Here is a 25,656-nt window from a genome sequence, read left to right as displayed (position 1 = left end):
CGATGCCCAGGTCTGGTTTTGTTCAGAACACATTAGTCATCGTATTCCTTGCAAATCTGAAGCTTTGCAGACTCCCAGAAAGGGCAGTAAAATGTGCTGTCTCTGCTTAAAATACCTCATCTATCTCAGCTTTCTTCCCCTGAGTGCTTAAGTCATCCTGCTGGGTACGTAACTGAGAAATGGATGCAGTTTTAGCTTCAGTTTCCCCCTGAAAAAGGTAAGGGAGATGGCTCTTTCAAACATTCTGTCACATCCACGGCGTAGATCACTCACTGAAGCTTTTTGGCATCTCTCATCACTGGAGAAAAGAGCAAGAAACAATCCTTACAGCCAACATTAGACCAGAAATAGGTTGTTTTATCTTGGCTGCAGACTCCTTTAGGAAAGGGTTTTAAAGCCCTGCTCATCCCTCGGCCAGAATTTTTTTTTTCAGAATAAATCCTGTGTGTTGGTGACAGAACACAACAGCTGAGGGTGGGAGATGTCCTGCCCCTCGTGCCTGCAGCAGGATTACACCCTGGGAGTAAGATTGTTCATCTCCCAGGAAATCTCCACTGCTGTAAGTGTAGATTCCAGAAATAACTGTCACCGGCTCCCAGACATGAGGCCTTGATGAAGGGATCAGTGCCAAGGCTGATGAGTTGACCTTAGAACTCTTGGAATCCCTTCTTCTGCTCAGATTGCTGACGCAGCACACGGAACTTCCGAAAATTCCATCGTGTTCAACAAACAATTCCCGGGATGAGTCAGAGCGGCGGCGCTTGATTCAGCATTCGGAGACCTTGGGCCGATTCCCAGCGTTGCTGTTAGCCTTGCTGGGATCCTTGGAGACCAGCATCTCCTCTGCCTGCCTCCCTTTCCCTGGCTGTTAAAGGCAAAGTGATCCCTGCAGATAATGGTCCTTGGATGCCTGGTGCTGGAGGGAACATGGAACCGGGTGACAGTGGTTGATTATTTGGGAAGAGCAGGTGACTTCTTGCAGCACGTGCTGGCTGAAGACATGCACTGAAATAAAGCACGTGGTTAAACCCCCAATCAAAGCTTCATTTCCTGTCACAAAGGGAAATAATTCTGAAAGTACGAGAATTTTTTTTTTATTCTGTTTTTTTGACAATAATTTGGTTTTATTGTGTCAGAGCCTTTTCCAGAAGGGCCGTGCGGCACGCTCCAGACCGCGAGTCTGATGGATTACCAAGCCTCAGGAAGAAAAATAAAGGCAAATAAAATGGTTAAGGATGTTTGTCAGATTGATAGCTGGGAGTTGTGTGCACAGTGCACTCGTAGTAACCTCCTGAGTAGCACAACTCGGCATCACCACCGAGGAATCCTTGCTGTCAACAGTGGATAAATTGATTTGCTTGGAAGGAGCCGTGCCGTGTGATGTCCTCCTGGATAAAACAAACACTCCCTGTTCCTCCCCAGCTGTGGGGCTTGAAGCCTCTGAGTGACACTGGGGGGGAAAAAGGATTACTGACCTGGCAACAGAATTGAAAATCCATTAAAATAACAGCGTGGAGCCCTTTGTTCTGCCTGCAATCACCTCGTTCAGAAAGCCCCTCACACGTGTCTGACTCGCCTTTGAGAGACCAGGACAATTCTGAGGCTTTGAAGATGCTGAACCCTCACCAGAGCAAAACCACTGAATGGCTGGGAGACAACAGTAAAAACAGTTAAAATAATTTAGCTGCTTAAACTGAGTGTCTGGTGCCACATTCTCCAGCAAGGGACAGTTTAGGAAGACCTTTATGTACATAAGCTAAAGGCTTTCCAAAACAACAAAGAAAAGAAGGGGAAAAAAGGAGTGGAATGTCCTTGGATGCAGGAGGAAGGGAGAGAAGAGCAGCACATTGCTGTGTCAGTAGCTGTGGAACAAAGAATTGTTGATGGCCTCCTTAAACAGCTTCTGTTCAGCTGGCTGAAGGAAAAAGAGCCCAAAGAAGTGAAGGACCCGTTGGTCAGTCTGGTTGGAAAAGCATTTCTTGGACATGTGTGTTTTATAGTTGTATTAAGACTAGGAGTCAGAATTGAAGTAGGGAAGGAAGTGTTGACAGTGATGGACAACCACAATTGTCAGGAATGTTTTTGGAGACAGAGGAGCCATCTGTGAGGAGCTGGATGAAGCTGTGTGCAGATGTTCCAGCTCTGCGAGCGCTGAGCAGAGCGGGATGTTCTCAGGTTGGGCCGAGGTTGTCGTGCTGGAGAAATGCAGATCGTTACGAAAGCAGATTAATAATATACAAACAGTCTTAGGTAATGCTTGGCTCAGGCTCCAGAATGCTGGTGGGAAGCTCGGCGTCCTCTCACCCACTCCCTTCCCTCTGAAAATGTCACTTATCCCAAAATTCAGAAGTTGTGTGTCTGTGATGACAGAAATGAAAGGTGAACAGTTGCTTCTCCTCCTCTGGATTATTCAGGGTTGTACTTTTCTGCCTGGTTTTCGTGCAGTGAGTTCTTGGGGGGCAAAGGTTGCATTTGTCTCTTAATGTCAGAGATGAACAAATCATTAATTTTAGAAATAAGTAACTGCAGATGACCAAGCAGGAGCTCCACTCAGTCCTGCCATGCTGGAAAAGAGCACTGTTGTGTTGTAGTCTCATGGGGCAGTTTGAAGTCATCCATGACTAAAAAAGAGAAATTTAGATTAGGTATTGGGAAGAAATCCTTCCCTGTGAGGGTGGGCAGGCCCTGGCACAGGTTGCTCAGAGAAGCTGTGGCTGCCCCTGGATCCCTGGAAGTGTCCAAGGCCAGATTGGATGGGACTTGGAGCAGCCTGGGCTAGTGGAAGGTGTCCCTGCCCCTGGCAGGGTGGTGGCACTGGATGGGCTTTAATGTCCCTTCCAACCCAAACCATTCCAGGATTCTGTGATTTCTAGTTCAGTCTTCATCAGCAAACTAATGGAGAAGAAAAATACTTAGAAATGAGGCAATTTAGAAAAAAAAACAGGTGTGATTTTTGTCCTTAAAAACCATGCCACGAAAACTATATCCACCTGCAGTAGGAGTTATGTGATGTTGTCCTCACCAGTGGGTCCTAGGGGAGAAAAACATCAAAACCAGAGGGCAGAGTTCCCTCCCAGAGCCTGGTGATCAGCTCTTGAGGTTCCTCATGTCTCCATCCCTCTCTTTGGCCAGAAGTGGAACCTTTTGCCACCAACCACAGTATGAGGGGTTGGATACAAAGAAAAGGGGTTTCAGTAGCTTTTCCTGAAATAATGAGGGAAAACAAGGAGTTTAAAATGGAGACTGCTCTATCTGCAATCATTTCTTTTCCCAGCAGCCCATCTTCTGCAGATTTTGAAAGTGGGGTGATCTTACCTGTGGAGATTAGTGGAGAAAATAGCAGAAGTACAACACTGCCTTTGTATAATTCACCTGAACTATCACCCCAGTCTGCTCTGGCCATCCTGTTCCAGCTCCTAATGCTCATTTTGGATATGGTTTGAGTTGGAAGGGGCCTTAAAGATCTTCTAGTAATGATCAGTTTAGAGAGACAGTATTTCTAAAAGGGGAAATTCCAAGTCTTGCTGTCACCCCAGGGTCAGCTCAAGGTTGGGCTTGGCATTGTGTTCAGGGCTGGCATTTAGACAGGGATAAGGCAACGTGCCAGGAAACTTGAGGCATCAGGATGTAAATGCCTTGCCTCCCATTTCCTTGCAAGGAAAGTATTAAATATGTGGCCACGTTAATAGCTGCTTAGCAGAGCTCTGTGAATTAATTTCCTAATTTTAAAGGTACCATTAATCCTCTTGTTGGGAACTGAGCTGGCACAATCTTCTTTTTCCCCTTCACTCCTTGGCTTCTCCTGCCTCTGAGCAGCAGCTGAGGCAGTGGCTGCTGATGGGCATCCCACCAGTTGTGGGGGTGTGGAGCAGCCCCAGCAGTCAGCAGTGGACTTAGGAGCAGTCCTTGCTGGGCAGGTATCCATGCCTTTTCCTCCATCCCATCTCGGGAGGGACTTCTACCGTAACATGGAGCAGAGAGATTTTCAGGGCAGGAGGACAAGAGCAGTTGTCTCATGGGAAACTCTCAGAAATCATGAATAAAACTGCTCACATTGCAACGCCCAGCTCGACACCTGCAGATAAAACAGAAGCATTCCTGGCAAAACTGCCTGGTTGGTCTTTTGTGGCAAAATCTCTGTGTGTGCTATGGTAATAAGTTTGCAGGGTTGCTGAGTTTATGCCAGGTCTGCCCTCGACACTGAGCAGGCTGCCAGGTTTCCTGCAGTGCCAGTGGGTCAAGCTGGACATGGCTCCTTCAGTGCCATAGGTGGGTACCAGCTTTTCCTGGTGAGCTCCCCACGTTGCAGCTGGATGTGGAGCTTTGTGTGACCAAAAACCCGTCTCCTGCTGCTCAGTGTGACCAAAAACCCATCTACTGCTGTTTCAGTGCTTCTGAATATATGGCCTGACACCACAGAATCACTGTGAGGTGAAAGCAGAAGAAAAAAAAGGTTGTGAATGCAAACATGGAGGTTTCTAAACCAAAGGCAGCACTCCAGAGCTCTCCCTTGTTGTGCTGTGTTTTTTCAACCTTTTTACTGTTTAATCCTTTATCTGTTAAAATTCTTCTGATTTCACTTCTTCTGGCCAGGGAACCATCAGCAGGTCACCACGTGGCTGTCCTGCAGTGCCACCTTTCTGTCTCCAGATGATCCTGGGCAATGTGTGACTCGGGCTGCAGCGTGACCTTGGAATTACGGAATTGTTTCGGTTGGAAAAGACCCTTGAAGATCATTAAGTTCAACCATTCTCCCAGCATTGCCAAGGCCACCACTAACCTATGTCCCAAAGTGCCACATCCACGCAGCCTTTAAATCCCTCCAGGGATGGAGACTTTACCTTGCTTGTCCAGAGCTGGTCCTTCACCTCAGAGAGATGAGGATGAGAGGCTTTCCCACAGCTCCAGCCTGTGCTGAAAAATGCTGACCCACAAAGAGGTGTCCTGGGTGACCTTTGCCTTTCAGCAAGAGGCACCAGCACCGTTCAGAGCTCCAGTTGCCCAAAGTGAGATGAGTTCAGCTCAAAGGGAGAAGCCTGAACTGTGTCCTCTCCAGTTACAGTCACACTCCCCATTTCCCCTGAAGGTCTATCCTTTACTCACCAAGGATTTTTAATGGATTGACTGCCCAGTTTTAACAAACCCATTGAACAGCTCTATTCTTTGGCTTTCTGGATGCTGTGTGGTGGCTCATGGTAGCAGCACTTAAACAAATGGACCTGAAAGCCCAGCTCTGCTGCACTAATGGGTCCTGCCCCATGCAGAGCAGCTGGTGGAGGAGCTGCACATCCACTGCATTAGTGCATTTGGCTGATGCTGAGCATGGCTGGTGGCTCCAGAGGATCTTCTCCCCATCCTCCAAGCCATAACCAGAGCATCACTGTCGTTGCTGCAGGCCTATAAAAAGAAAGGGAGTGCTCCTGCCTTAGCTGGAGGTGCAGGGATTCTTTCCTGCTGAGCCTCCATGCCCTGCAGCACTGATGAGTTTCCCAGGGCATTTCCCAGCACACTCAGCTATGTAAAAGTAATGAGCATTCCCAATAAACTGGGTCACCACGTGCCACATACTGGGTCACAGTCATGTGCAGTGGATAAAATACAGCAGTGCTGGTGGCTGTTTCCATTATCACAGCCAGGGTTGGGGCTGGCACGTGGCATTGTGGCAGGTCAGAGCATTCACTGCAGTTGTTTGAAGCTATTTTGTGTGGGTCAAGAGAAGATAAATCTCGTTAGGTGCAGAAATATGGTTAAAATACAGTGTGGAAGCCCTTTAAGAGCCCTGGAGGGAGGAGGCTGTTGGAGGAGCTCAGGGGTCTGAGGTTCTGCCAAGGGGGGTTGGTAGAACCTTGCAGAAGGAAGCCAAGACAAACCATGGCAGAAGTGTGATGGCAAAGGAATGCTGCCTAAATGGAGGAGATTCTTTTTCACAAATAGTGCTGGAGAACTGCTTAAAATTGGCCTGTCCTAATAATTAAAAATAACTTATTTCCCTTGAGCCGTCTCCAGCCCCTTTGATGTTCCCTCTGTCCTTCAGCCTTTCCCCTGTTACTGTCATCTCCTGCCTCTCCTGCCATGTCATTTCCTCTCCTTCTCTCTTTTGTCTTTTCCTTCTTCACAGTTCACTCCCTTCTCACCCTCTGTACTTTACAGCTTGTACACATTCTCTTTTGTGCCTCGTTTTTCCCTCTCCTTTGCCCTCTCCAACCTCTTCCCCCTGCTGTGTTCATGCAGCTCTTCTCTTCCACCAGCATTTTCATTATCCTTGGAGCAGCTGTTTTGCTTTTAACATCCTTCTTCCAGCAACTGTTTTCCTAATTCCTGACCCACGTGAGGATATTTCCCTTTTCCCCAGAGTTCATGGAATCCTTCCCTCTCTGTCCAGCTGAGCCCAAGCCAGGTGGAATCAAGAGCTTGGCCTTGGAGCTCTGGAGCGTGGTTTGCATGACCATGGGTCAGAAAAGGATTTTGGTGTGGGGAGAAGAGCTGCAGGAAGGTGTGGGGCATCTGTGTGTCAGGATGGGACACTGTGGCCAAGTCCTGAATCCAAGAAAGGGGTGGAAGGAGGGAACCTGAATGGAATGAGGGCAGGAAGGGTGGTGACAGCAGGAAGGTGAAGGTTACACGAGGCTGGATGAAATGGGAAGTGGTTGTGGCAGAAAGGGGAGAGTAGGATGGCTGGTGTTGAAAGGGTTGGGAGAAGACAGTCCTGAAGAACCTACTGGGTTTAACACCTGGAGGGAATATAAATAATGTCTTAATAATTCTGCTTTGGCAGTTAAGATGAAGTTTGTGTAATCCGAGTAAACGAATGTTTTGGGGCTCCCTGACCCCACTTCAGGGGGGGATGGGGTCGTGTTGGCCATGGTCTGTTTGAGGCAGTGCTCTGCCATCCCCATCTGGTGTTTCTCAAGCCCTGTAACACGTAATTAATGTTTAGAAAAAATGAGCTACCAAAAAAACACATGATAAATGTGCTGCTTTGGTGTGCAGCCAGCTGGACTCTCCACGTCAGTTTAGGGGAGGAGGTGATCACTGGAAGTAAAATACTCATCATACAAGTGTGAATTATTTTGCAGATCCTTTTCAAGCAAGAAAGGAACTGATACAAGTTTGTAACTTTGGGCATTTGATATTTAATATGGGAACCATAACACCTTGGTTTCTCAGCATGCAGTCACTCAGCTTGTCAAAACTGTGTTCTCAGCCCTTAAAAATTACATGAACAGGTACTTTGAACACTCCTCTTGATCTAGGTGTTAGTTTCCCATCCTTTGTAATCCACTTCTTGCTTTAGGGTTGCTTATAGGCCTTGCCTACTTAACGTTCACCATCCAGTGATTTAAATTGAATCAGACTTTAAAGCAAGGAATTTTTCAGCTTCCAGCTTTGTAAACATCATTTGACAAACCTGATAGCTTAGATGAAGGTTTAAAAGTTTTGAAAGTCTTAATTTAGTGTTTATACTGTTTAGTGCAATGGGATGACAAAGTTCAAATTGAAACTACGGGTAGAAAAATTATGTCTCAAATTGTATCAGACACAAATAAATGTTTGCTGATGGCAACATCCCTACCTTTGGAACCACATGGTGATCCCTGGTGATTTCATTTACTGTAATACAGTTTCTAGATAAAATTACATGTTTAATTCAAGGATTTTGTTTATGATAAGGGATGGCTGGAACTTGTTCAAGCAAGTTATTTAAGGCAAGGTTATTAGATCTGTTGAAAGTGAAGCTTTTATTGAAGAGAGCACACCTTTTCCAATGAAAAGTTCATTTCCAGGCTGTGCAAGTTCTTTTTTTTTTTTGTTCTTTGGATGTAGTTTTTGGCTTACCCAGTCAAGCAAAAGGAGGAGAGACCAAAACCACCTCAGAATCATGATTAGCACAGAGACCAAAACCACCTCAGAATCATGATTAGCACAGAGTGGTTGTTTCAGATGCTGAGCGAGGTCTGGACATGGTCTCCTTTATATTAGAAGAGAATCCTAAGCAGTGGAGCTGGTAATGCATCCATCCCTCTTCCTGGAACCCGGAGCAATTAATAAAGTTAATAATTAATAAGGTGAAATAATTGGAAAGAGACCTTCCCCAGAGCATTAGTGGGAGTATTAAAGGAATTCACCAAATACAGGGGACAAGGAACAGGGTTTGAACCAGTTTGGGGTGAGCCCCATCAATACCAACCTCCATCCTAGAGGCTTTTCCATTCAGTTCTGACATCAACCTGGTCTCATTCCCAAGGGTGGAACAGGACTTGGAAAGTTTTACAGGGTGAGAAAAGTGTTTCCCACCCAACTCTGTAAGTGAGGAGCCCAATTCCCAGCCCAGTTCCCGGTGCCAGGCTTCACATGCAGCACCAGCTTTTGGCAGCCTCTCTGTGATTCGAAGATAAAGAAAATGTCACGGGGAATAAATAACATCAAGATGAAGTTCTGGCGCAAGTTGTGTTTCTGAGAACATCAGAATGCCTCTCCTTTGGTTGCTTTCCCAAAATCTTCCTTGTTTTACTGGTTTAGCTTCAGATCCACCCATTAAGCATTGCATTTATCCTGCTGGTTAAGGCCCAGTAAATCCAGCACAAGGATCACGAATCATGGAATTGTTGAGATTTGAAAAGACCTCTAAGACAGTCAAATTCAACCATGATTTACGTGAAGAGCATTAAATTGATTGGGTTGTCACTGTATGTGTGTCCCAAAATCTGGTGGTGATCCTTGATAAGTATCATGTTTTTCCATGACATAACTCTTCAGATTCCTAGAAGAAGTTAATTGGCCTCTCATTGAAAGAGACTTTATTTTTGTGTCTATACACCTATTGTGTAGGAAATCAGAGTAATTTGGTTTCTGTTACTGGAATCTGATATCAAGGAATGGCTGTTAAAAGAACTTTATTCTGTGAAATGCACAAGTTGCAATACCCAGATAAATAGGATTGTTGAAAAGAAATCACTGCCTTTATTATTACTTTACCCAGTGCTATTCTCTAGGGGAATTAATTATATTTTAACTGACTGGTAGGAAGAATTCTGTAAGGAATTTGGAGGTATCCATTAAAGCTTAAACACATGTATTAGGGCTTGATACTTGAAATAACAGCCCAGCTTTCTCATCTCTCCACGTGTCACACCTTGTTTTGACTGGGAAAGGAAATTACTGGTGGTAATTTCAGGTTGAAAATTAAAAGCCAGTGCTGAGCCAGCAGTGCGTGGGGACCCCACAGCCTGATGTTTTCATTCCTTGATACCATCCTTGACCACCCTGGAGCCTGCTGTGGTCCAAGGGCTGGGTGTTGCAGGTGGAGAGCCAGAAAGCCTTCATCATGTCCAGAGCCTCGGGCATGTTTCATCTGAGCTCCCACGAGCTCCAGAGAGGCCACAGCATCTCCTGTGCGCCCTGTCCTCAGTCATCTTGTCCTTCCCAAGTTCAAAAATGCGATTTATTTGGCAATTTTCTGTGCTAAGGTGCTCCAGGGCAGTGGTGCTTTCAGGATAGAACTGCTCCCACCTACCTCACCGGGATATTTTTGGATAGTCAGTGACATTTGAAAGGAAAAGCGAGTGAATGGGAGCTGGAGAAAAGCTTTGTGCCCTGGCAGAGCCCCATCCCAAATGGGATGTGCTCAAGGCTGGAGCCAGCCAGGGAGCAGGAGGAGCTGGAGAGGTGCCAGAGCAGCTTCCCGAGGGATTTACAAGCAGAGAGGGATTTTTAAGGGCCTTTTTTATATTGCAGAAGAAAACAGGAAAGTTGGCAGCTTGGCCTGAGCCGATATCACTGGTTTTCTGCTTATTTTAATAAGTAGGCAGAATGTAGCAGGTTCTAGCAGAGTTTGCTGAGCTGGAAAAATCAAGGAAAAGCTGGGAAAAGAGGAAATTTTCCTTTTTTTTTTTTTTTTTCCCAATTGAATTGATTTTTTTGAATGAAGAGCAGGATCACAGTGGCTGAGTAATGTACAATGAGCCTGACATTCCCCCCCACCACCTCCGGATCACGGGAATCTGTCGTTCCCAGCCCCTGCCTCGCTGTGATGGACTCAGTGAGCGCTCTCAGAGAGCTTGACACGTGAAAAACAGCAAATAAAAAATAAGTTCAAGGAAACAATCACAAGTTATTAGCGGCACCGAGTCCTTAAACAGAGCTCGGAGCACAATCCAAGCTCAGCGCGGCACTTCGGAGCTGTCAACTGCTGTCACCGTCCATCTCCACGAGCAGCCACAACTTAATTTCGTTTACTCCTCAAGTGGCAGGCCCAGTCATTTCTCAGGATCAGCGCCTGTTTTTCCCGACTGATTCGTCTGGATCCTTGTCACGGGTCGTTAACACTCCTGCTCCTAAAGACTCCACCTGCCGCAGTGGATCAGAGTCGCTGAGGGGGAAGCGCCGCCGCCGCAGCTCCGGCCAAGACACGGTTTGTTTGTTCTTTCCCACCAAGACACGATTTGTTTGTTCTTTTCTCCCTGCAGGTCGTGGCCTATCACTACTGCCAGGCCGACAACGCCTACACCTGCCTGGTGCCCGAGTTCGTGCACAACGTGGCCGCCCTGCTGTGCCGCTCCCCGCAGTTCGTGGCCTACCGGGAGCAGCTGCTGCGCGAGCCCCACCTGCAGAGCCTGCTCAGCCTGCGCTCCTGCGTCCAGGACCCCATGGCCTCCTTCCGCAGGGGCGTCCTGGAGCCCCTGGAGAACCTGCACAAAGGTATGGTGGTGGTGGGGAGGGGGTGCTGATTGCCCCGAGCTCCCACAGGCCTTGCGTTTCCGTGTCGTTCCGAAGCGCCGCGGGGTCGCGTCAGGGTGTTGAAACGAAGCGGTGGGATTGATCCCGCTGCGACGCTCTGAGGGCTGCAGGGAGGAGGTGGGATCTGAAGAACCGTAGAATTTTGGTTGGAAGCAACATTAAAGACCACCTCGTTGCACCCCCCTGCCATGGGCAGGGACACCTTCCACTAGCCCAGGCTGCTCCAAGTCCCATCCAATCTGGCCTTGGACACTCGCAGGGATCCAGGGGCAGCCACAGCTTCTCTGGGCAACCTGTGCCAGGGCCTCCCCACCCTCACAGGGAAGGATTTCTTCCTAATATCCCATCTAACCCTGCCCTCTGGCAGTGGGAAGCCATTTCCCCTTGTCCTGTCCCTCCAGACCCTTGTCCAAAGTCCCTCTCTGTCTTTCTTAGGTACTGAAAGGCTGCTACAGGGTCACCCCAGAGCTAAACCCTAACCCAGAACCCAGTGGTCCCTTCCAACCTGACCCATTCATTCTGTGTGATTCTGTGATTGTGCTTGACGAGAAGCCAGGGGTTAACCAGCCCTCTTCTCCTCACGTGCAGGGCTGTGGAAGAAACACTTGCCTTTCCCTTTTCTTGCCTCCTTCCATGTCCCAAACCTGCCCTCACAGTTCTGAAGGTGAAAACAAGCAACAATTTCCATGCACATTGGTGGTTACAGCAACAGGTTCTGATTTAGTTGTGTAGGGGTGACTTTTTTCCCTTTCCCTGCCACTCTTTAGTGGGCTTCAGAGAATTTGAAGCTTTCACCAAAGGGCTGATACCATAAAAGTCGATAGACACCCTCTGTAAAGCTTCTGGGGGAACTGGTGACAAGCCTTATCCTGATTACAGAGCTTTTTCTAATGCAGCATTGATTTTGTCTTCTTTTCTTTCTTCCCTCTGCAAGTTATAAGTAATTCATTGTGACAATTGCTAAATTTAAGATCTTTGCTGGTTGCCATGAAAACTGTCAGAGCCTTGCAGAGTTCAGGACTCTGTTGTCCTGCAGAATGATGTTTATCACCGTGGCTGTGCTGCATCTTGGCTGCAAAAATACTTCAGATAATTTTGTTACCACCCTCCACTCCACAGTGGAATAGATGCAGATTCCAACATGGAATAGATGCAGCTTCTACCAGATTCAAAGCCCTGATGTTCAGATCAGCTCCTCAAAACTGTGCCCAAGCTCTGAGCAGCAGCAGCTGGGTCTAACCCACCTGGTTCCAGCAGGCACAAGGCACACGTAGAGCCCGCACAGCACGACAGCACTTGGTTTTCCTGGCATGGAGAAATGTCACTGTGGGAGGAGCGTGGCTGCTCTTTCCTACCAACACTCCTGGCAAAAAAGAACAAAGAAAAAAAAAAGATACATTTAAGGAACCGCTGCTCTAAAGGAAAATAATTCCTGGTTGTTACAGGAGCTCCTTGGGAGGTACTTGAATTCCAGCCCTTGAATTCAGAGCTTTGCAGAGGATGCTTATTTTTTTTTTTTTGCCAGGCAGGTTGACCCCCAGCTGGTCCTAAATTCCGAAAAATTTTATATAAAACCTTATTTTCTTTCCTCTTGGGCTCTGCACTCAACACAGCTCCAGTGGAGCAGGACTCCCATCTTTCAACCTTGCTGGTCCGGAGTGCTGGCAAGTTCATTTGCACCAAGTGTTCTCCAGCAAGATGAACAGTGTCTGGAAATTGGTTTTAAGATATATAACATTTAAGACTCTGTAAATATATCAGCACGTCTTTTACAAGGTGCTGTTGAAGCTTTAATGCTACTGGGACGAAATTATTGCGCAGCTGTTAATGGTGAGCGTCACTGAGAAAGATTCATGTTTCTCAAATATATATGTAAATATATATTTTTAATGACAAGGAAGCTAAATAATACATAGGAGAACAAAGTTCTGATTCTTCCCCCACTCCCTGCTTTCTCCTCTCTCCCTCAGGCTTTATGAGGAACATGAGATGTGGGTATAAAACTCAGGCACTGCATTCACTCCAAGATTTCAGAGAGGCATAAAGCGAATTTTCTAGTGTACCCAAAAATCTTGCTGAGAAGTTAACTGAGAAAGCATCTAGGGTTGTCTTAATGCAAAATATGTGTTCTTCACAGGGGTATTTACAGTATATTAGGAAATAAGTGCAGCTTGTTGACGTAAGGCAGGGACAGCAGCACCGAAGGCGAGGTGTTTGCGCACGTCTGTTCTCCTGGAACACCCCAGGGGCCACGGGCTCTGTCATCATTGAACACTCTGTGCTGGGCTTTCACAGCAAATTTCCTGATGCAATTGAAAGCCAAAGAGAAAAACTCACCTCCTGTTGGGAATACTGAGCTCTGTGACAGCAGGATTTATCCATTGCACCAACAGCAGACTCAGACATCCCGTTTGCCACCTGGTTTGGAGTTTATTAGGCAAGGTTACCTTGGAGAAGATGCCACCTGAGCTTAAGATCCAGAAGTATCTGTATCATCAGTTGTAAGGCCACGCCCAGCTCTCAGTGTCTGACGTGGAAACACTGACTGCACTCTTTGCACCACCTGGGTTACTGTATCCTCCAGCAGCCAAAAAATCCTGTTTAAAACGTCCACGATTTGCTTTTTGTAGGATTTTCAAGGCCATATTGGACCTGGTCTGGTGTTAGGTGTCCCTGCCCACGGCAGGGGGGTGGAACAAGATGACCTGGAAAGGTCCCTTCCAATATGCAATTAATGTATCATGAAAAAGGTGCTGCTGTTGTGATTTTTTTTCTTCTTCAGCAATATCTGGTGATGCTTTCAAACACTGTGATGACTTAGCAGTACATTATGGTCGTGTGTCTGTAGCCTTTCCAGTAAATGCCTTTTTTCTTTCTTTCAGAGAGGAAGATCCCTGATGAAGATTTCATTATACTAATTGATGGTTTAAACGAGGCTGAATTTCACAAGCCAGATTATGGAGACACCATAGTATCATTCCTGAGCAAAATGATTGGAAAATTTCCTTCCTGGCTGAAGCTGATAGTGACAGTCAGGACAAGTCTACAGGTATGATGAGACCCAAAACAGTGATAAATTGTGTCATTGTCATGATGGGCTTAGGTAAAGATGGATGTCTGGATTTGCTCAAGACCCTTGATTTCACTTTATCCTTTTGGCTTCTTAATTTTGGATTTACATCCATGTCCCCAGACTCATTCTGCAGCTTTGGATGGATCTAATCCAGCATTGCTTTTTCACGTCAATAAATGTTCATCAGCAAATGGTTGAGATCATTTTGTGACACAGCTCACATGCCAACAGGCTCTAACTCACTGAACCATTAGGAGGGCAGGGCCTGATGTCTGTCAGCTTGTGCAGCTCGAGAACATCCTCTGTTCCATGTGGAAGAGCAGAGGAATTCAGATTTCATACCCTGAGTATGATCATTTCAGTCTGGAGGAGTCAGTGCAGGCCAAGACATTATTCAGCTCAGAAGGACTGTGGTGAGCAGGTGCTGAAGCTCTAAGCTGAGTGTTGTTTGGGTTATTCTTCAGTGGTTTTGTTTTAGTTTGCAGCTGGGCAGGTTTTTACCTTCAGCCTGTTCATCGTGACTCTTTTGGCAGAAGGATCAAGCTGAACTTAGTTTGTTGGCTCAACTGCTCATCTGAACAGAGGGAGCTGGGAAGCAAGCACGGTGACCCAGCTGGGGCAGATCTGCTCTTTCGAGGTTTCTCAACAGAGCTGCTTGATTTGCACCATCACTGATGGGAACATTCCCACCGAGCATCCGAGCCTGGAGCCCAGAGGAGGCAGAGTCAGCAGGATGGGACACACATTTGGGAGCCAGCTCTGCAGCTGGCCTGGCTGCTCCGGGCAGAAAGGCCTGTCTGCAGCTCTCTGGTTCTCATTTTTTCATTATTAGCCGTTTCTTCATTAGCACAGAGCTGTGGAGTTCATTTTTAACGAGCTCCATTAAGCAGTTTCACTGAGATTTGCTAATATTTACTGAGATCTGCAGATTGATTCACTGTGGCCTTCCTGGCAGGGAGCTGAGTCTGGTTCCAGCCCCAGCAGGGCAGCCAGACCCTGCACACTGTCCTTGTCACTGGGAATGGCAGCTGCTTCCCCAGACCCAGGAGAGCACAGGATATCTGTGCAATATGCTCCCCAAGATCCAGGAGAGCACAGATCTCTCTGCTGGACTGTCTGCTCCCCAAGATCCAGGAGAGCACAGGTCTCTCTGCTGGACTATCTGCTCCCCAAGATCCAGGAGAGCACAGGTCTCTCTGCTGGACTGTCTGCTCCCCAAGATCCAGGAGAGCACAGGATATCTGCTGTCTGGAGTCTGTTTTTTGCTCAGTAACGCAGTAGATTAAATATCATTTGAAAGAAATCTTTTTCTGTAATTGTAAGCAAATTGCATCCTACTGGCTTGAATTCCTCATTTAATTAGGGTTTTTGCAGCCCTGTGTTCTTCACTGCTGCTTTTCTTCGCCCTGTGCTCTCCTTCTTTATTTTCTTGGAGAGCTGATGGCTTCTCCGGAGTCTGCCTTGGCTTCTTCAGGTCTGTTGCATCATTTCTTTTCTCCTCACAGTGGCTGAGAGCCCGTGAGGGGCTTTGGAAAAGCCTTTGATGATCTTTGGTTTATTTGAGGAAGCATCATCAATGAGTTCAGCCGGTGACCATTCCCTGGGCACAGCATCCCTCAGCAGACAGACGTGGTCACTTTGCACTGGGAAATACTAATTATTATCTGTCCTGGTGTTTCCATGCACCCGTGGATGTGGGATGCAGGAGGATGCTCCCAGGGATGTTCTTCAGCTTCAGCAAGTTTTATTGTGGTCTCAGAACTGTCATCTGGCTGTCCATTCCCTCTGACTTGATCCGTGGTTGGGAATAACAGGGGCACTGCACTGTGTGGATTTGCCAGCCCTTTCCATGGATGTGGTGTTAGGAAATATCCTTCATTTTAATTTCAGTCATGTTTCACACACAACCTACTTGATTATAGATGAGTCTGAGGTCCTGAGGGCACAAACTGCCAGACGTGTGCTTGCCCTGATGGAAGGTCTTAAAGGAGTCTCAGAGGTGCCAATTGTAATAGAAATTAAATGTGCTTAATGAATAAGAAACGCAGCATGAGTGTCTTTTTTTCTTTTCTTTCTTTGTAGGAAATAATTAAGCTGTTGCCCTTCCACAGAATATTTTTGGATAGACTGGAAGAGAACGAAGCCATCGACCAGGACCTGCAGGCTTACATCCTGCACCGGATCCACAGCAGCTCGGAGATCCAGAACAACATCTCGCTCAACGGCAAAATGGACAACACCACGTTCGGCAAACTCAGCTCTCACCTCAAGACCTTGAGCCAGGGGTCCTACCTGTACCTGAAACTCACTTTTGATCTCATAGAGAAAGGATACCTGGTGCTAAAAAGCTCCAGCTACAAGGTGGTGCCCGTGTCCCTGTCCGAGGTGTACCTGCTGCAGTGCAATATGAAGTTCCCAACACAGTCTTCCTTTGACCGGGTCATGCCCCTCTTGAATGTGGCAGTGGCTTCTCTGCACCCATTAACAGACGAACATATTTTTCAGGCCATTAATGCAGGTAACATTGAGGGCACTTTGGAGTGGGAGGACTTTCAGCAGAGGATGGAGAACCTTTCTATGTTTCTTATCAAACGTAGAGATATGACGCGAATGTTTGTTCATCCCTCTTTCCGAGAATGGCTTATTTGGAGAGAAGAAGGTGAAAAGACCAAGTTTCTTTGTGATCCTAGGTAAGCAAACGCTCTGAGAAATCAGAGCTGACACAGGTGTTCACCTCACACTGTCACCTGAATCATTTCATTTCCCGAGGTTGCGCGTGGTTCGTTTACCTGACTTTGCAGTTCTCGAGATCTGTAGAGATCACCCGAGATCTTTGTGTTGTTCAGTGGAAAGAAATAAGCCCCCCTGGGCACACAGCTGACCTGGCAAACCCAACAGTCATCTTCAGAATGAGATGAGCTGTTCCTCAGAAGGCCCCTGGTGAACTCCCTCAGGTGTCACCGGGGCCAGGCTGCTCCTGCCAGCTCAGTCTGGAGAAGGGGAATCATCCTCCCTTTCTCCAAAGGTATCCAAACCACATGAAGTGGAGGATAAGGAGATGAAAGATGAGTATGTGGATATGTCTTTTGCAGTTGCCTTCTTTTTCAAGTTGTGTTCCTCGTGGTCCTACTGAATGTCTATTTGAAAACAGAATAAGGAGCAGGATTGGGCTGTAGTGATTTTGGCGTGTAAATGCATCTGTAATCTCTGTCCTGACAGCAGCTGAATTCCTGGCTTAGCTCTCAGGGAACAGAATTTAATCACAGTTGGATTTATATTCCCTAAACCCAATGATCATTATTAACAGCATTATCTTTGTTTCTGCTGAAGAGTGGAAACAGACTCTGACTGTAACTTTATCCCCACAAGCTTTGCTCTGTTTTGTCCACCCATTTCTTAAAATATGATTATAAAAATCAGGGAAACACTGGGATTCAAGGCTGTGTCAGTGCCTCTCCCAGACCTGATGGTCCCTCTGAAGACAGTCTGATGGTATTTGCTGGAACTGGGTAGCATCTGGCTGATCAAAGCAGCTGTGGCTGTTAGTGGTGTCAGAGTAATTTACCTCTTCAAATTTTGAGCTAAACAGGCTGCAGCAGAAAAACACTAAATAGCTCCTCCCAATGGGCATCTTCGTGGTTTTAGTAGGTTCTGACAATATTCCTGTCGAGTGAACCCGTTGTAAAGCATCTCACAGCAGCAGGTGCCTTTAGATCAGTCAGTGAGTTGTTTAATACCCTTCCTCGGAGTCATTAAGTGCTTGTCACCACGTGGTGCTGTTCCACCCTGTTTGCAGTGTCTGTGCAGTGCTTACACCCGTGGAGCTGAGAGCTTTCTGCCTCCCAGTCACTCCCTCCTGCTGCAACTGGTGTTGTCTGGCCTGGCTGTAAGAGCTTGTTATCAGCTGGGTGAGGGGACAGCCTGGCAACTACCACTGATCACACAGCACCTGCCAGAATGGTCCCTAAGGAGAGAAACTGGGAAAAATCACTGCTTTCCATTGTTACCATGAACATAGAATCAAGGTGCGGGATGCTTCCCTGGTGGCTGAGGCTCCCCACGGGTGTTGGGTGCTGTGGGTGGTACCCGTGGGTGCAACCAGGTAATATGGGGGTTGGAGTTCTCTGGGTCCAGGAATTCTCTTCATCCTCACAGCAGTGGGAAAGGGCACTCTCAGAACACCAGACTCAGAAAGGAACTCGAATGTGCAGCATTTTAGGTGGTTTCACACTGAAACCAAGCGTCCAACCACATGTGATTTTATTGGGAAGGCACAAATCCACCCCTATCCACTCAACAAGTCACCAGATAGTTCTCTGCTCAGCAGAGGTGGTTTTGCTCTGAAACCAAGTATGCAGCCACGTGTGATTTTAGCACAAAGGCATAAATCTGCCTGTTTTCACTCGACAAGTCACCAGATGAATTTCTGCTCAGCGTTCCAGTTTGGTGCTGCCTTTCCTGAGCGTCACAAACACGTCGCGCTGCCCTCAAGACCATTCTGGGGATTTTCAGGCATTACTTTTCATCCTATATGTGCCATTATTGTGAGAAATTAATGGTGACTGTAAAGCTTATGGGGACCACTGTGCAAGCAGGGAATCCCTGCAGAGCTGACCCAACTTGCCTCCTTCCCACTGGCAAAAAGAAGTTGCAGCTCATCAACAGGCTCCCGCCGCCGTGAGCACGAGCCCATGTGTAATGAAGGATTAATAAATATCTGTGATGTATAATGTGTGCTAATTGCATTGTGCTCTGATGGTGGCTAATGAAACAGGATACAATTCAGTGATTAATCGAGAGGGACCCCTGAGATTCAGCTCCAGCACTCCTCAAAATCCTCCTGTCCAGCTGATCCCGAGACGCTGAGCTCAGAGCACGGGAACCCTGAGCGACAATCAAGATAAGTGGTGATTTTTCCTTTTTATTTCTCTGGAGAGAAGCGGAGCTGGACACTGACAGAGCTCACAGCAGTAGCCTGCGAAAATTGGCCTGTGTCTGGTTTGTTCACAGCCAGCTTGATTTCTTGGGAATTGAGAAGACGTGACAACTGTCCGGAGCGCTGCCGGCGTTGGTCGTAGAGCGTGGAGCTGTTTGCCCTTGCCATGTCAACACGTGAAGAGTCAGGTTGCTGAGCTGATGTTTTTCCCCACGAGAAGAGCTGTGAAGTGAAATGTGGGTTTGTGAAGCTGCTTTTAATTGACTGACCCTGACAGAGTGTCCAGGTGTGAGGCCCTTACAAAGGAAATTGGGATAATGGGCCTCGTGTCCCTGGAACTGCAGCTGGGATAATCTTCCTTGTTTCATTAGTGAGAGCGAGTTCTCGTGTTGTCAGAAGCAGGGAAAAGGGGAGAGGGGGGAGGAGGAGCACGATGTCCAGGAATTATCCCATTTTTCCACACTTTTAAGATAAACAGCAGATCTCCATCCTCTGGGTTTTTGGTTGACCCTCTTCTTTGAACCCTCACCATGCCCTTGCTGTCCAAAGCAAAGCCTAATTGGCTCTGAAGGGGAATTCTCTCTGCCAACCCCCCTCAGCCCCCTTTGTTGTTTAACACAGGACACCAAGGAGGCTTTGTCAGAGCATTTAACCAGCATTGCAGTAACGACCTCCCCAGCCTGTCAGGGCAGCACCGTGAACCAAACGGCTTCCTTGACAAATAACATAAAACATTTTACGGAAAGACCCAATCCTTTGTGACTGGTGCACCAAGAAAATGGTTCTGATTGCACGTTCCCTTTCACACTTGTGTTTCTTAACCTAAATTCTGCTCTGATGTTGTGCTGCTGTGCAGATTTAATCAGAAACTTCCATGCAATTATTTCCCATGCTTTTACAATACTAGTAAAATGTTTTATCCCTGTGCTGCTGCTGAAGGGACTGTGAGGGAGGCAGAAGTGAAGTGATCTGCCCTGGCAAGGCAGTAGGAGAGCTGTAGTCAGATATGGACCCCAAAAGTGAAATTACTTTATCCAGATTTAAGTATCAACATCTGAGTTACTTGTCTAGACGTGCTTTATAGTCAGAGGAGAGAAATTAGAGTGATTCATTTCATCCTGAGCTAACAGGCTACAGTAGGTCAGAGCAGGAATGCCTGGGAAGCATCTCCAGCTGATTTATGAGGGATCTCGGGGTGATGGGCTCCCCAGGAGATGTCTCCAGTTTTGACAAATAAAGCTGGAGGAGATGAATCTCTCCAGCCTGTTCAACACACAGGGGTTTGAGGTAGATTCACAGATTTTCTTTCCTTGCACAGGAATGCTAAGGAAGGAAAAAGGTGCTCCAGGAAGATAATCTCAGTGCTGTTGTCTGTATGTGAGCTTCTCAGTTTGGGCTTTTGCATCTCAGGGTGGCCATGGAGCACCCAGTGCTGTGTGTGCTGGTGATGGTGGTTGAGGAAACAGGCTCTTAGTGCTGCTTGGGCATGTCCCAGCATCCATGGGATCACAGCAGAATGAAGCATTTTAGATCTTCCCCTGGCATGGTGAAGCCAAGCCTTACTTAATTTTAGGTGCTTGCCAACCCCACGTCTGTTCCTCAGGTGGGTGCTCTGGTCTCCTTTAATCCTTGAAGCAATTCATCCAGCCTGTTTTAGCTGTGACTGGGATGAGCTGAACCTCATTACCTGTTCCCCTCTGCTGCCTGGAGGACAGTCCCTGGACTCCAGGGCCACCTGGATATGGACACGCTGCTCTGGAGAGGTGGCCTGTGCCAGGCTGGAACTCGGAGGAGATGGGAAGCTGCAGAGGTGGTGCCTTCAGAGGAGGTTTGCTCCTGTTTGCTGTTCCTTTACATTGCAAAGGCTCTACTCTGCTTCTGGCTCCTTGCACCTACTCTGGATTTATCATCTGATGGGCACAGCAGCTCATATTTTACCTTCCATAAGGAGAGCGAGAGGACGGGAGCCACCAACGCGACGGTGGAGGAGAGTCTCCAGGTGGAGAACTTCAGGAATATCCTGCTGCCCACAGGACATTTTCACTGCATGGAGGTGCCAGGCTGTTCTCATGGATCCTACAGATGAGGTGTTATTCTGGAACCCCAAAACTCTGTGTCTGGGTTTCCAGAAGAGCTGAGTGCTCAGGTGTGGAGATGCCCAGCAGGCTTTTGGGCATCTCTCAAAATCAGGGTGTTGGTGCCTCATTCAGCATTGGCACCACTGGGCTGATGCAGCTGTGAAACCCAAGCTTGGAAATCCTGTCTGAGGAATCAGTTCTCTGCAGTAAATATTCTCTTCAGTGCACCAAGACTTTATCAGGCAGCTCCTGCTCGTGGAATTTTGTAGAAAAAAATCTAAAAATCAGGGATATATCACCAAAAAATTAACCAGGGAGAAGTACTGGTGGCTTGATGGTTGAGGGCATCTCCTCACCTCTTCCCTCCTTTTCTGCATCCACAATCTGTCCCTGAAGGGATTAACAAGCAGAAGGATGCAGCTCTCCTCCACCACTCGAGTTGCCATGGTTTCTGCCAGAGCTGTCCTTTAGTACAATACTCTCTAGGTATTTTGCATTTTCCTTTTTCTCTCAGGGGCACATTGCAAGTGGAGACTTTTCCTACACAAAATTAATGTTTTTATGTATTACCCAGCAAAATGATAGAGTGAAGGAATTAGAGGAAAATCAGGGATTTTTGTTTTGGTGGAATGATTGATCTGATTGACAAATCATAACCCTCAGTCTAAAGATAATTAATTTAGAAAGTTCGAAGGAAAAGAAATTGGTGAAAATGGTATTTATAACAATTCAGGAATACAACAATGGGGGGGCTTACTTTATACATCAACTCCTTAAAAATTACCCCCAGTTCAGTCCTCCATGTGGAGCTCACTTGGGCATTATGGTGCATGGATTAGTTGATTTTCTTCCTCTTTTGTATTATAAGATGCTGAAAAGCTCTTAAAATACACTCAGCTTGATTGTCAGCTGAGATGATCAGGTGTTCAGCAAAACCCAGGGTATGTCTTAAGTGTTTTCTCTGCATCCACATGGGATGGGTTTCGCTCGGCGAAGCAACAGCACTGTTTGAATTCAAGGTGAGGCAGAATAATGGGGTTGGGATTTATTTGAATTCCTTATTTACTTAGGCAGAAAATTAAAAATAAGGCAGTGCCCCTTAGCACCCTGTGGGGCTGGAGTGGGATGATCAGGTTTTCCAGAGCAGTTGGCAGCAGCCCCACCTCTGGAGGTGCAGCAGGGAGCGAGCCCCGCCGCTGCCATCGGAATTTATTCAGCATTGCTTTACCCCGGGAATCACCTCCCTTAATGGCTTTTTCATGGCTCCAGAGTGCCAGTCTTGTAGCTCTGCACGTGTTGGAGCTCACACTGGGCTGAGTGTCCCCACAGGCACCAGCACAGCCAGGAGGGACGTGATGCCATTCGTTGTTTTACCGTCCCCAGCCCTGGGCTGGATGTCACATGTCACCAACTTACATGAGCTCAGGTTGTTCCTTGCCCACCCTGCTGTCTGGTCTGCACTTGTGCAAGGCCTGTGCTGAGTTAGTGCAAATAATTACCAAATCACCACGGGATCTGGTTGTTTAAGAACATTTCCACTGCTCTGATTTTGGCAGAAGTGTGGAGTGTGGTGGAAGTGGTGGCTGAGCTGCCATTTGGGGCAGGGCTTCCTCTGCACCCATAGAGTGACAGGACAACGTTTGCTCTTTTAATTTACCCCCCAGGGAGACCATAGTGAGAGCCATATTTTTGACTTACAAAGAAGAATCCATCATCATGTCCTCCAGTTAATTGGAGGGGCAAACCCAATCTGTTCATCAAGCAGTAGAGACCTCACAGAGTGCTGACTCTGAGAATACAACTTTTAGGCTTCCCATATGTCTTCCAGAATAAACTTTTCTGATTCCATGACTTGGAACCCAGTACATTTTGATATGTTAAAGGAATGGGCAATAGCTCAACAAAGTGAATGTAGGAAACCTGTTGTGTGCAAGTGTCCACATCACCAGCATCTCTAGATGTTTATCTGGTGATAGAGTCATAGGATGGTTTGGGTTGGAAGGGACTAGTCCCACCCCCTGCCATGGGCAGGGACACCTTCCACTAGACAGGTTGTTCCAAGCCCCGACCAGCCTGGCCTTGGACACTTCCAGGGATCCAGGGGCAGCCACAGCTTCTCTGGGCAACCTGTGCCAGGGCCTCCCCACCCTCACAGGGAGGAATTTCTTCCCAATGTCTAATCTAAACCTACTCTCTGTCAGTTTGAAGCCATTCCCCCTTGTCCTGTCCCTCCAGGCCCTTGTCCAAAGTGCCTAGCCAGGCCTCTTGGAGCCCCTTTCTAATCTCATACGGAAAATCAGAGCTTAAAAATAAATTATTAAAGCCATTGGCAGCAAGTTGGGCAGCTGGGACAGGGACTTAGCAGGACAGGGAAGTGACTTAGCTGCAGGTTTTCCCCTGAACTGTGGTCAGAGCTGCAGCTGCAGCATCAGTTGGAAGAGGAGAAATGGGAGACAGATTATAAATGATGACAGATGAGATGGAGAGCAGATGTGATCACTGCCACCATAAAGGACATCAGGAGAGCTGCTCATTTTAACTGGCTCATTAGACATGCAACCTCAGCACTGGGATGCAGAAGGGTTTGAATATATTTAGTGTCTTGAGTTACTGTCCTCATAAAATCTGTTCTTTTTCTTCTGGACCATAAACTTCTGTATTCTGGGCCATTTTCACATCTAAATGGAAGAAAATATTCAGGGAATAATCCATCCTGTGGCACTGAGAAGAGAGGAGCAGAGTTAATTGGAGGTGTTATCAGTGCTGATCAAAGAAAGAAATGTGACTTAATTTCTTCCTGTTCTTTCATTCCACAAATCTTAAGACCCGCTTTCAGAGCAAAGGCATCTTTCAGCAGTGCAGGACAGAGTAGTCCTGATTTGTTCCATCTGCTTCTTACATGGTCACTGACTCCTGGTCAAAGCACTTCCAAATCCCATTCCCTGTTCTTCTTTGATTTCATATATTTTAAATTGTGTCAGACTGAACGAGAACAGAAAATGTATCACCGCTGGTCTTTTGAGATCTGCTCTCTCTGTTAACTGTGGAGTCACTGGAGACTTTCCTGAAAGATGTTGTTATTCATTTTACCCATCCAACATATTTATTAAATATGCCAGGAGTCTTTTCACGCTGCTCTTGGACAAGGTTCCTTTTCTCTGAATATAAAGTAATCTTTTCCTGGCAACCAGCAGATTTCAGAAAAGCCTCATGAACTGAACAGAGACACGGGAATTGCGTCTTTGCTCTCAGGATCTGCTTTTTTAAATCTCATTAAGTCAGGGCCTGTAAGCCTTTGGAAATGGGTTTTTTTCCCCTCTCCTTTATCCTTCCTTTTTTGTTCTGTATGTTTAAATCACTGTAAGTATCTTTTGTTGCCTTAAATCTGAGTGGTACCATCAGAGCTGTCTGTTTTTCCTCTTTGCTGCTTCTCCTGGCAGTTCTGGCACTGCTGCCATTGTTTCATGGAGTGCAGGGGTTCTCCAGGATCAGCTCCTGAGATGGTTGCAGCTCTGTGATCCTGGATAAACTCCAGACAAACTCTTTCCCTGTGATAAGCCAAGTATGTAACATCATCTGATAAAACACGGGCGCAGCATGGTGAGTGCCCACGGGATTTTTAGTAGACAGCCTCTGCTATTCCAGCTTGGAAAGTTTCTGGAATAAACTTTCTGCCTGAGTGATATGGCTGTGGGTGCTGTTAATGCCATGTCAGAGGGGTAGGGAGCTTTCCAGCTCCTTCAAAATTAGGAGTCATTAAGCACAAATCAGAGAATCTTTCACGATGGGAAAGCCCTTTAAGATCATCAAGTCCAGTCATTAACCCAGCGCTGTCAAGGCCACCCATGTCCCCAAGTGCCACATCCACACGTGTTCTAAAGCCTCTCCCAGCCCTGGAGATGGCAGTAACTGCTGGTTGTTCCTCTCCTGGCTGTTCCACACTCATTCCATCAGCCTCCTGTGCCCATCTGGGGCCAAGGATGTGGGGCCAGGCAGCACTGCCTGCCTTGGGAGCTTGGATTTCCTGAGCACATCCCTGTGGATGTGAATGGGATTGTAATTAGTTGGTTTTACTGGAGTTCAGTCACACCCTGGCAGTGAAGAACCATCCAGTGAGCCTGTTGGTGTTGTGAGATGTCAGATGCTTTTAAGCCCTTCATTGCCAAGATGCTGTTACTTAAAACTGCTCGTAAGGATGAGCCAGCTGCCATTAAGTGATTACATTTCTGCTCTTCCTGATATCCAGCCTAACCCTTCCCTGACACAGCTCCAGCCTTCCCTTGGGTCCTGTCTCTGTTCTGTCACATGGGTACAAGTCTGACCCGTGTGTTTGTTGATGTACAGATTGAGCCTTATCATCTGTACTATAAAAAATAGACTTAGATCATCATTTATTTCCCCCTTTAGCCTGGAAATGTCTCGTTTATTGCCCACAGTGATGGATTTCTAGTGTATGATTGAGGCCATGAGATGTTCCTCTGGGTTGCTGATGATGTTGTCAATGTGTTATGGTGAAGAAAGCAGCAGCAGCCCTGCTGGCTTGGGATCCTTATCCTGCTCACCAGGAAACGTGTCTGCAGTTTCTACAGCAGCTGGAATTGGTAGCACAGCACTGCTGTGTCCTCAGTGACTTCTGGGCAGGGTGATGGTGTTTGAGCAGATACTCCACAGCTTCTCTCTCTGCAATGAGATCTGACCCGAGGGACAGGAAAGTTTTTCTTGGCTTTGAACTTGGCTGTCCCAGTTAGCTCAGCAAATTAAACCAGTGTTTGATTCCTTAGGAAGGAATATCACGTGCTGAAGAGCATTCCCTGGTTTGTTGGGATTTTCTT

At 47.0% G+C, this 25,656-nt stretch overlaps 1 protein-coding gene across 5 annotated transcripts in view; it reads left to right on the top strand.

Annotated features, from left to right (window-relative positions):
- TANC2 (tetratricopeptide repeat, ankyrin repeat and coiled-coil containing 2) overlaps positions 1 to 25,656 on the top strand; it is a 235,032-nt gene that overhangs the window by 172,496 nt on the left and 36,880 nt on the right. For all 5 annotated transcript variants that reach the window (XM_027745287.2, XM_039380377.1, XM_039380379.1 and 2 more), the window contains 3 exons: positions 10,467 to 10,698; positions 13,620 to 13,786; positions 15,893 to 16,500. In XM_027745287.2, coding sequence (XP_027601088.1) covers positions 10,467 to 10,698; positions 13,620 to 13,786; positions 15,893 to 16,500 — 1,007 coding nt within the window. The remainder of the gene's footprint in view (positions 1 to 10,466; positions 10,699 to 13,619; positions 13,787 to 15,892; positions 16,501 to 25,656) is intronic.

Source organism: Pipra filicauda, unplaced genomic scaffold, assembly GCF_003945595.2.
Source record: "Pipra filicauda isolate LSUMZ 115617 unplaced genomic scaffold, ASM394559v2 scaffold193_size2426894_pilon, whole genome shotgun sequence".
NCBI lineage: Eukaryota > Metazoa > Chordata > Aves > Passeriformes > Pipridae > Pipra > Pipra filicauda.
This window is presented reverse-complemented; position numbering and strand designations above follow the sequence as displayed.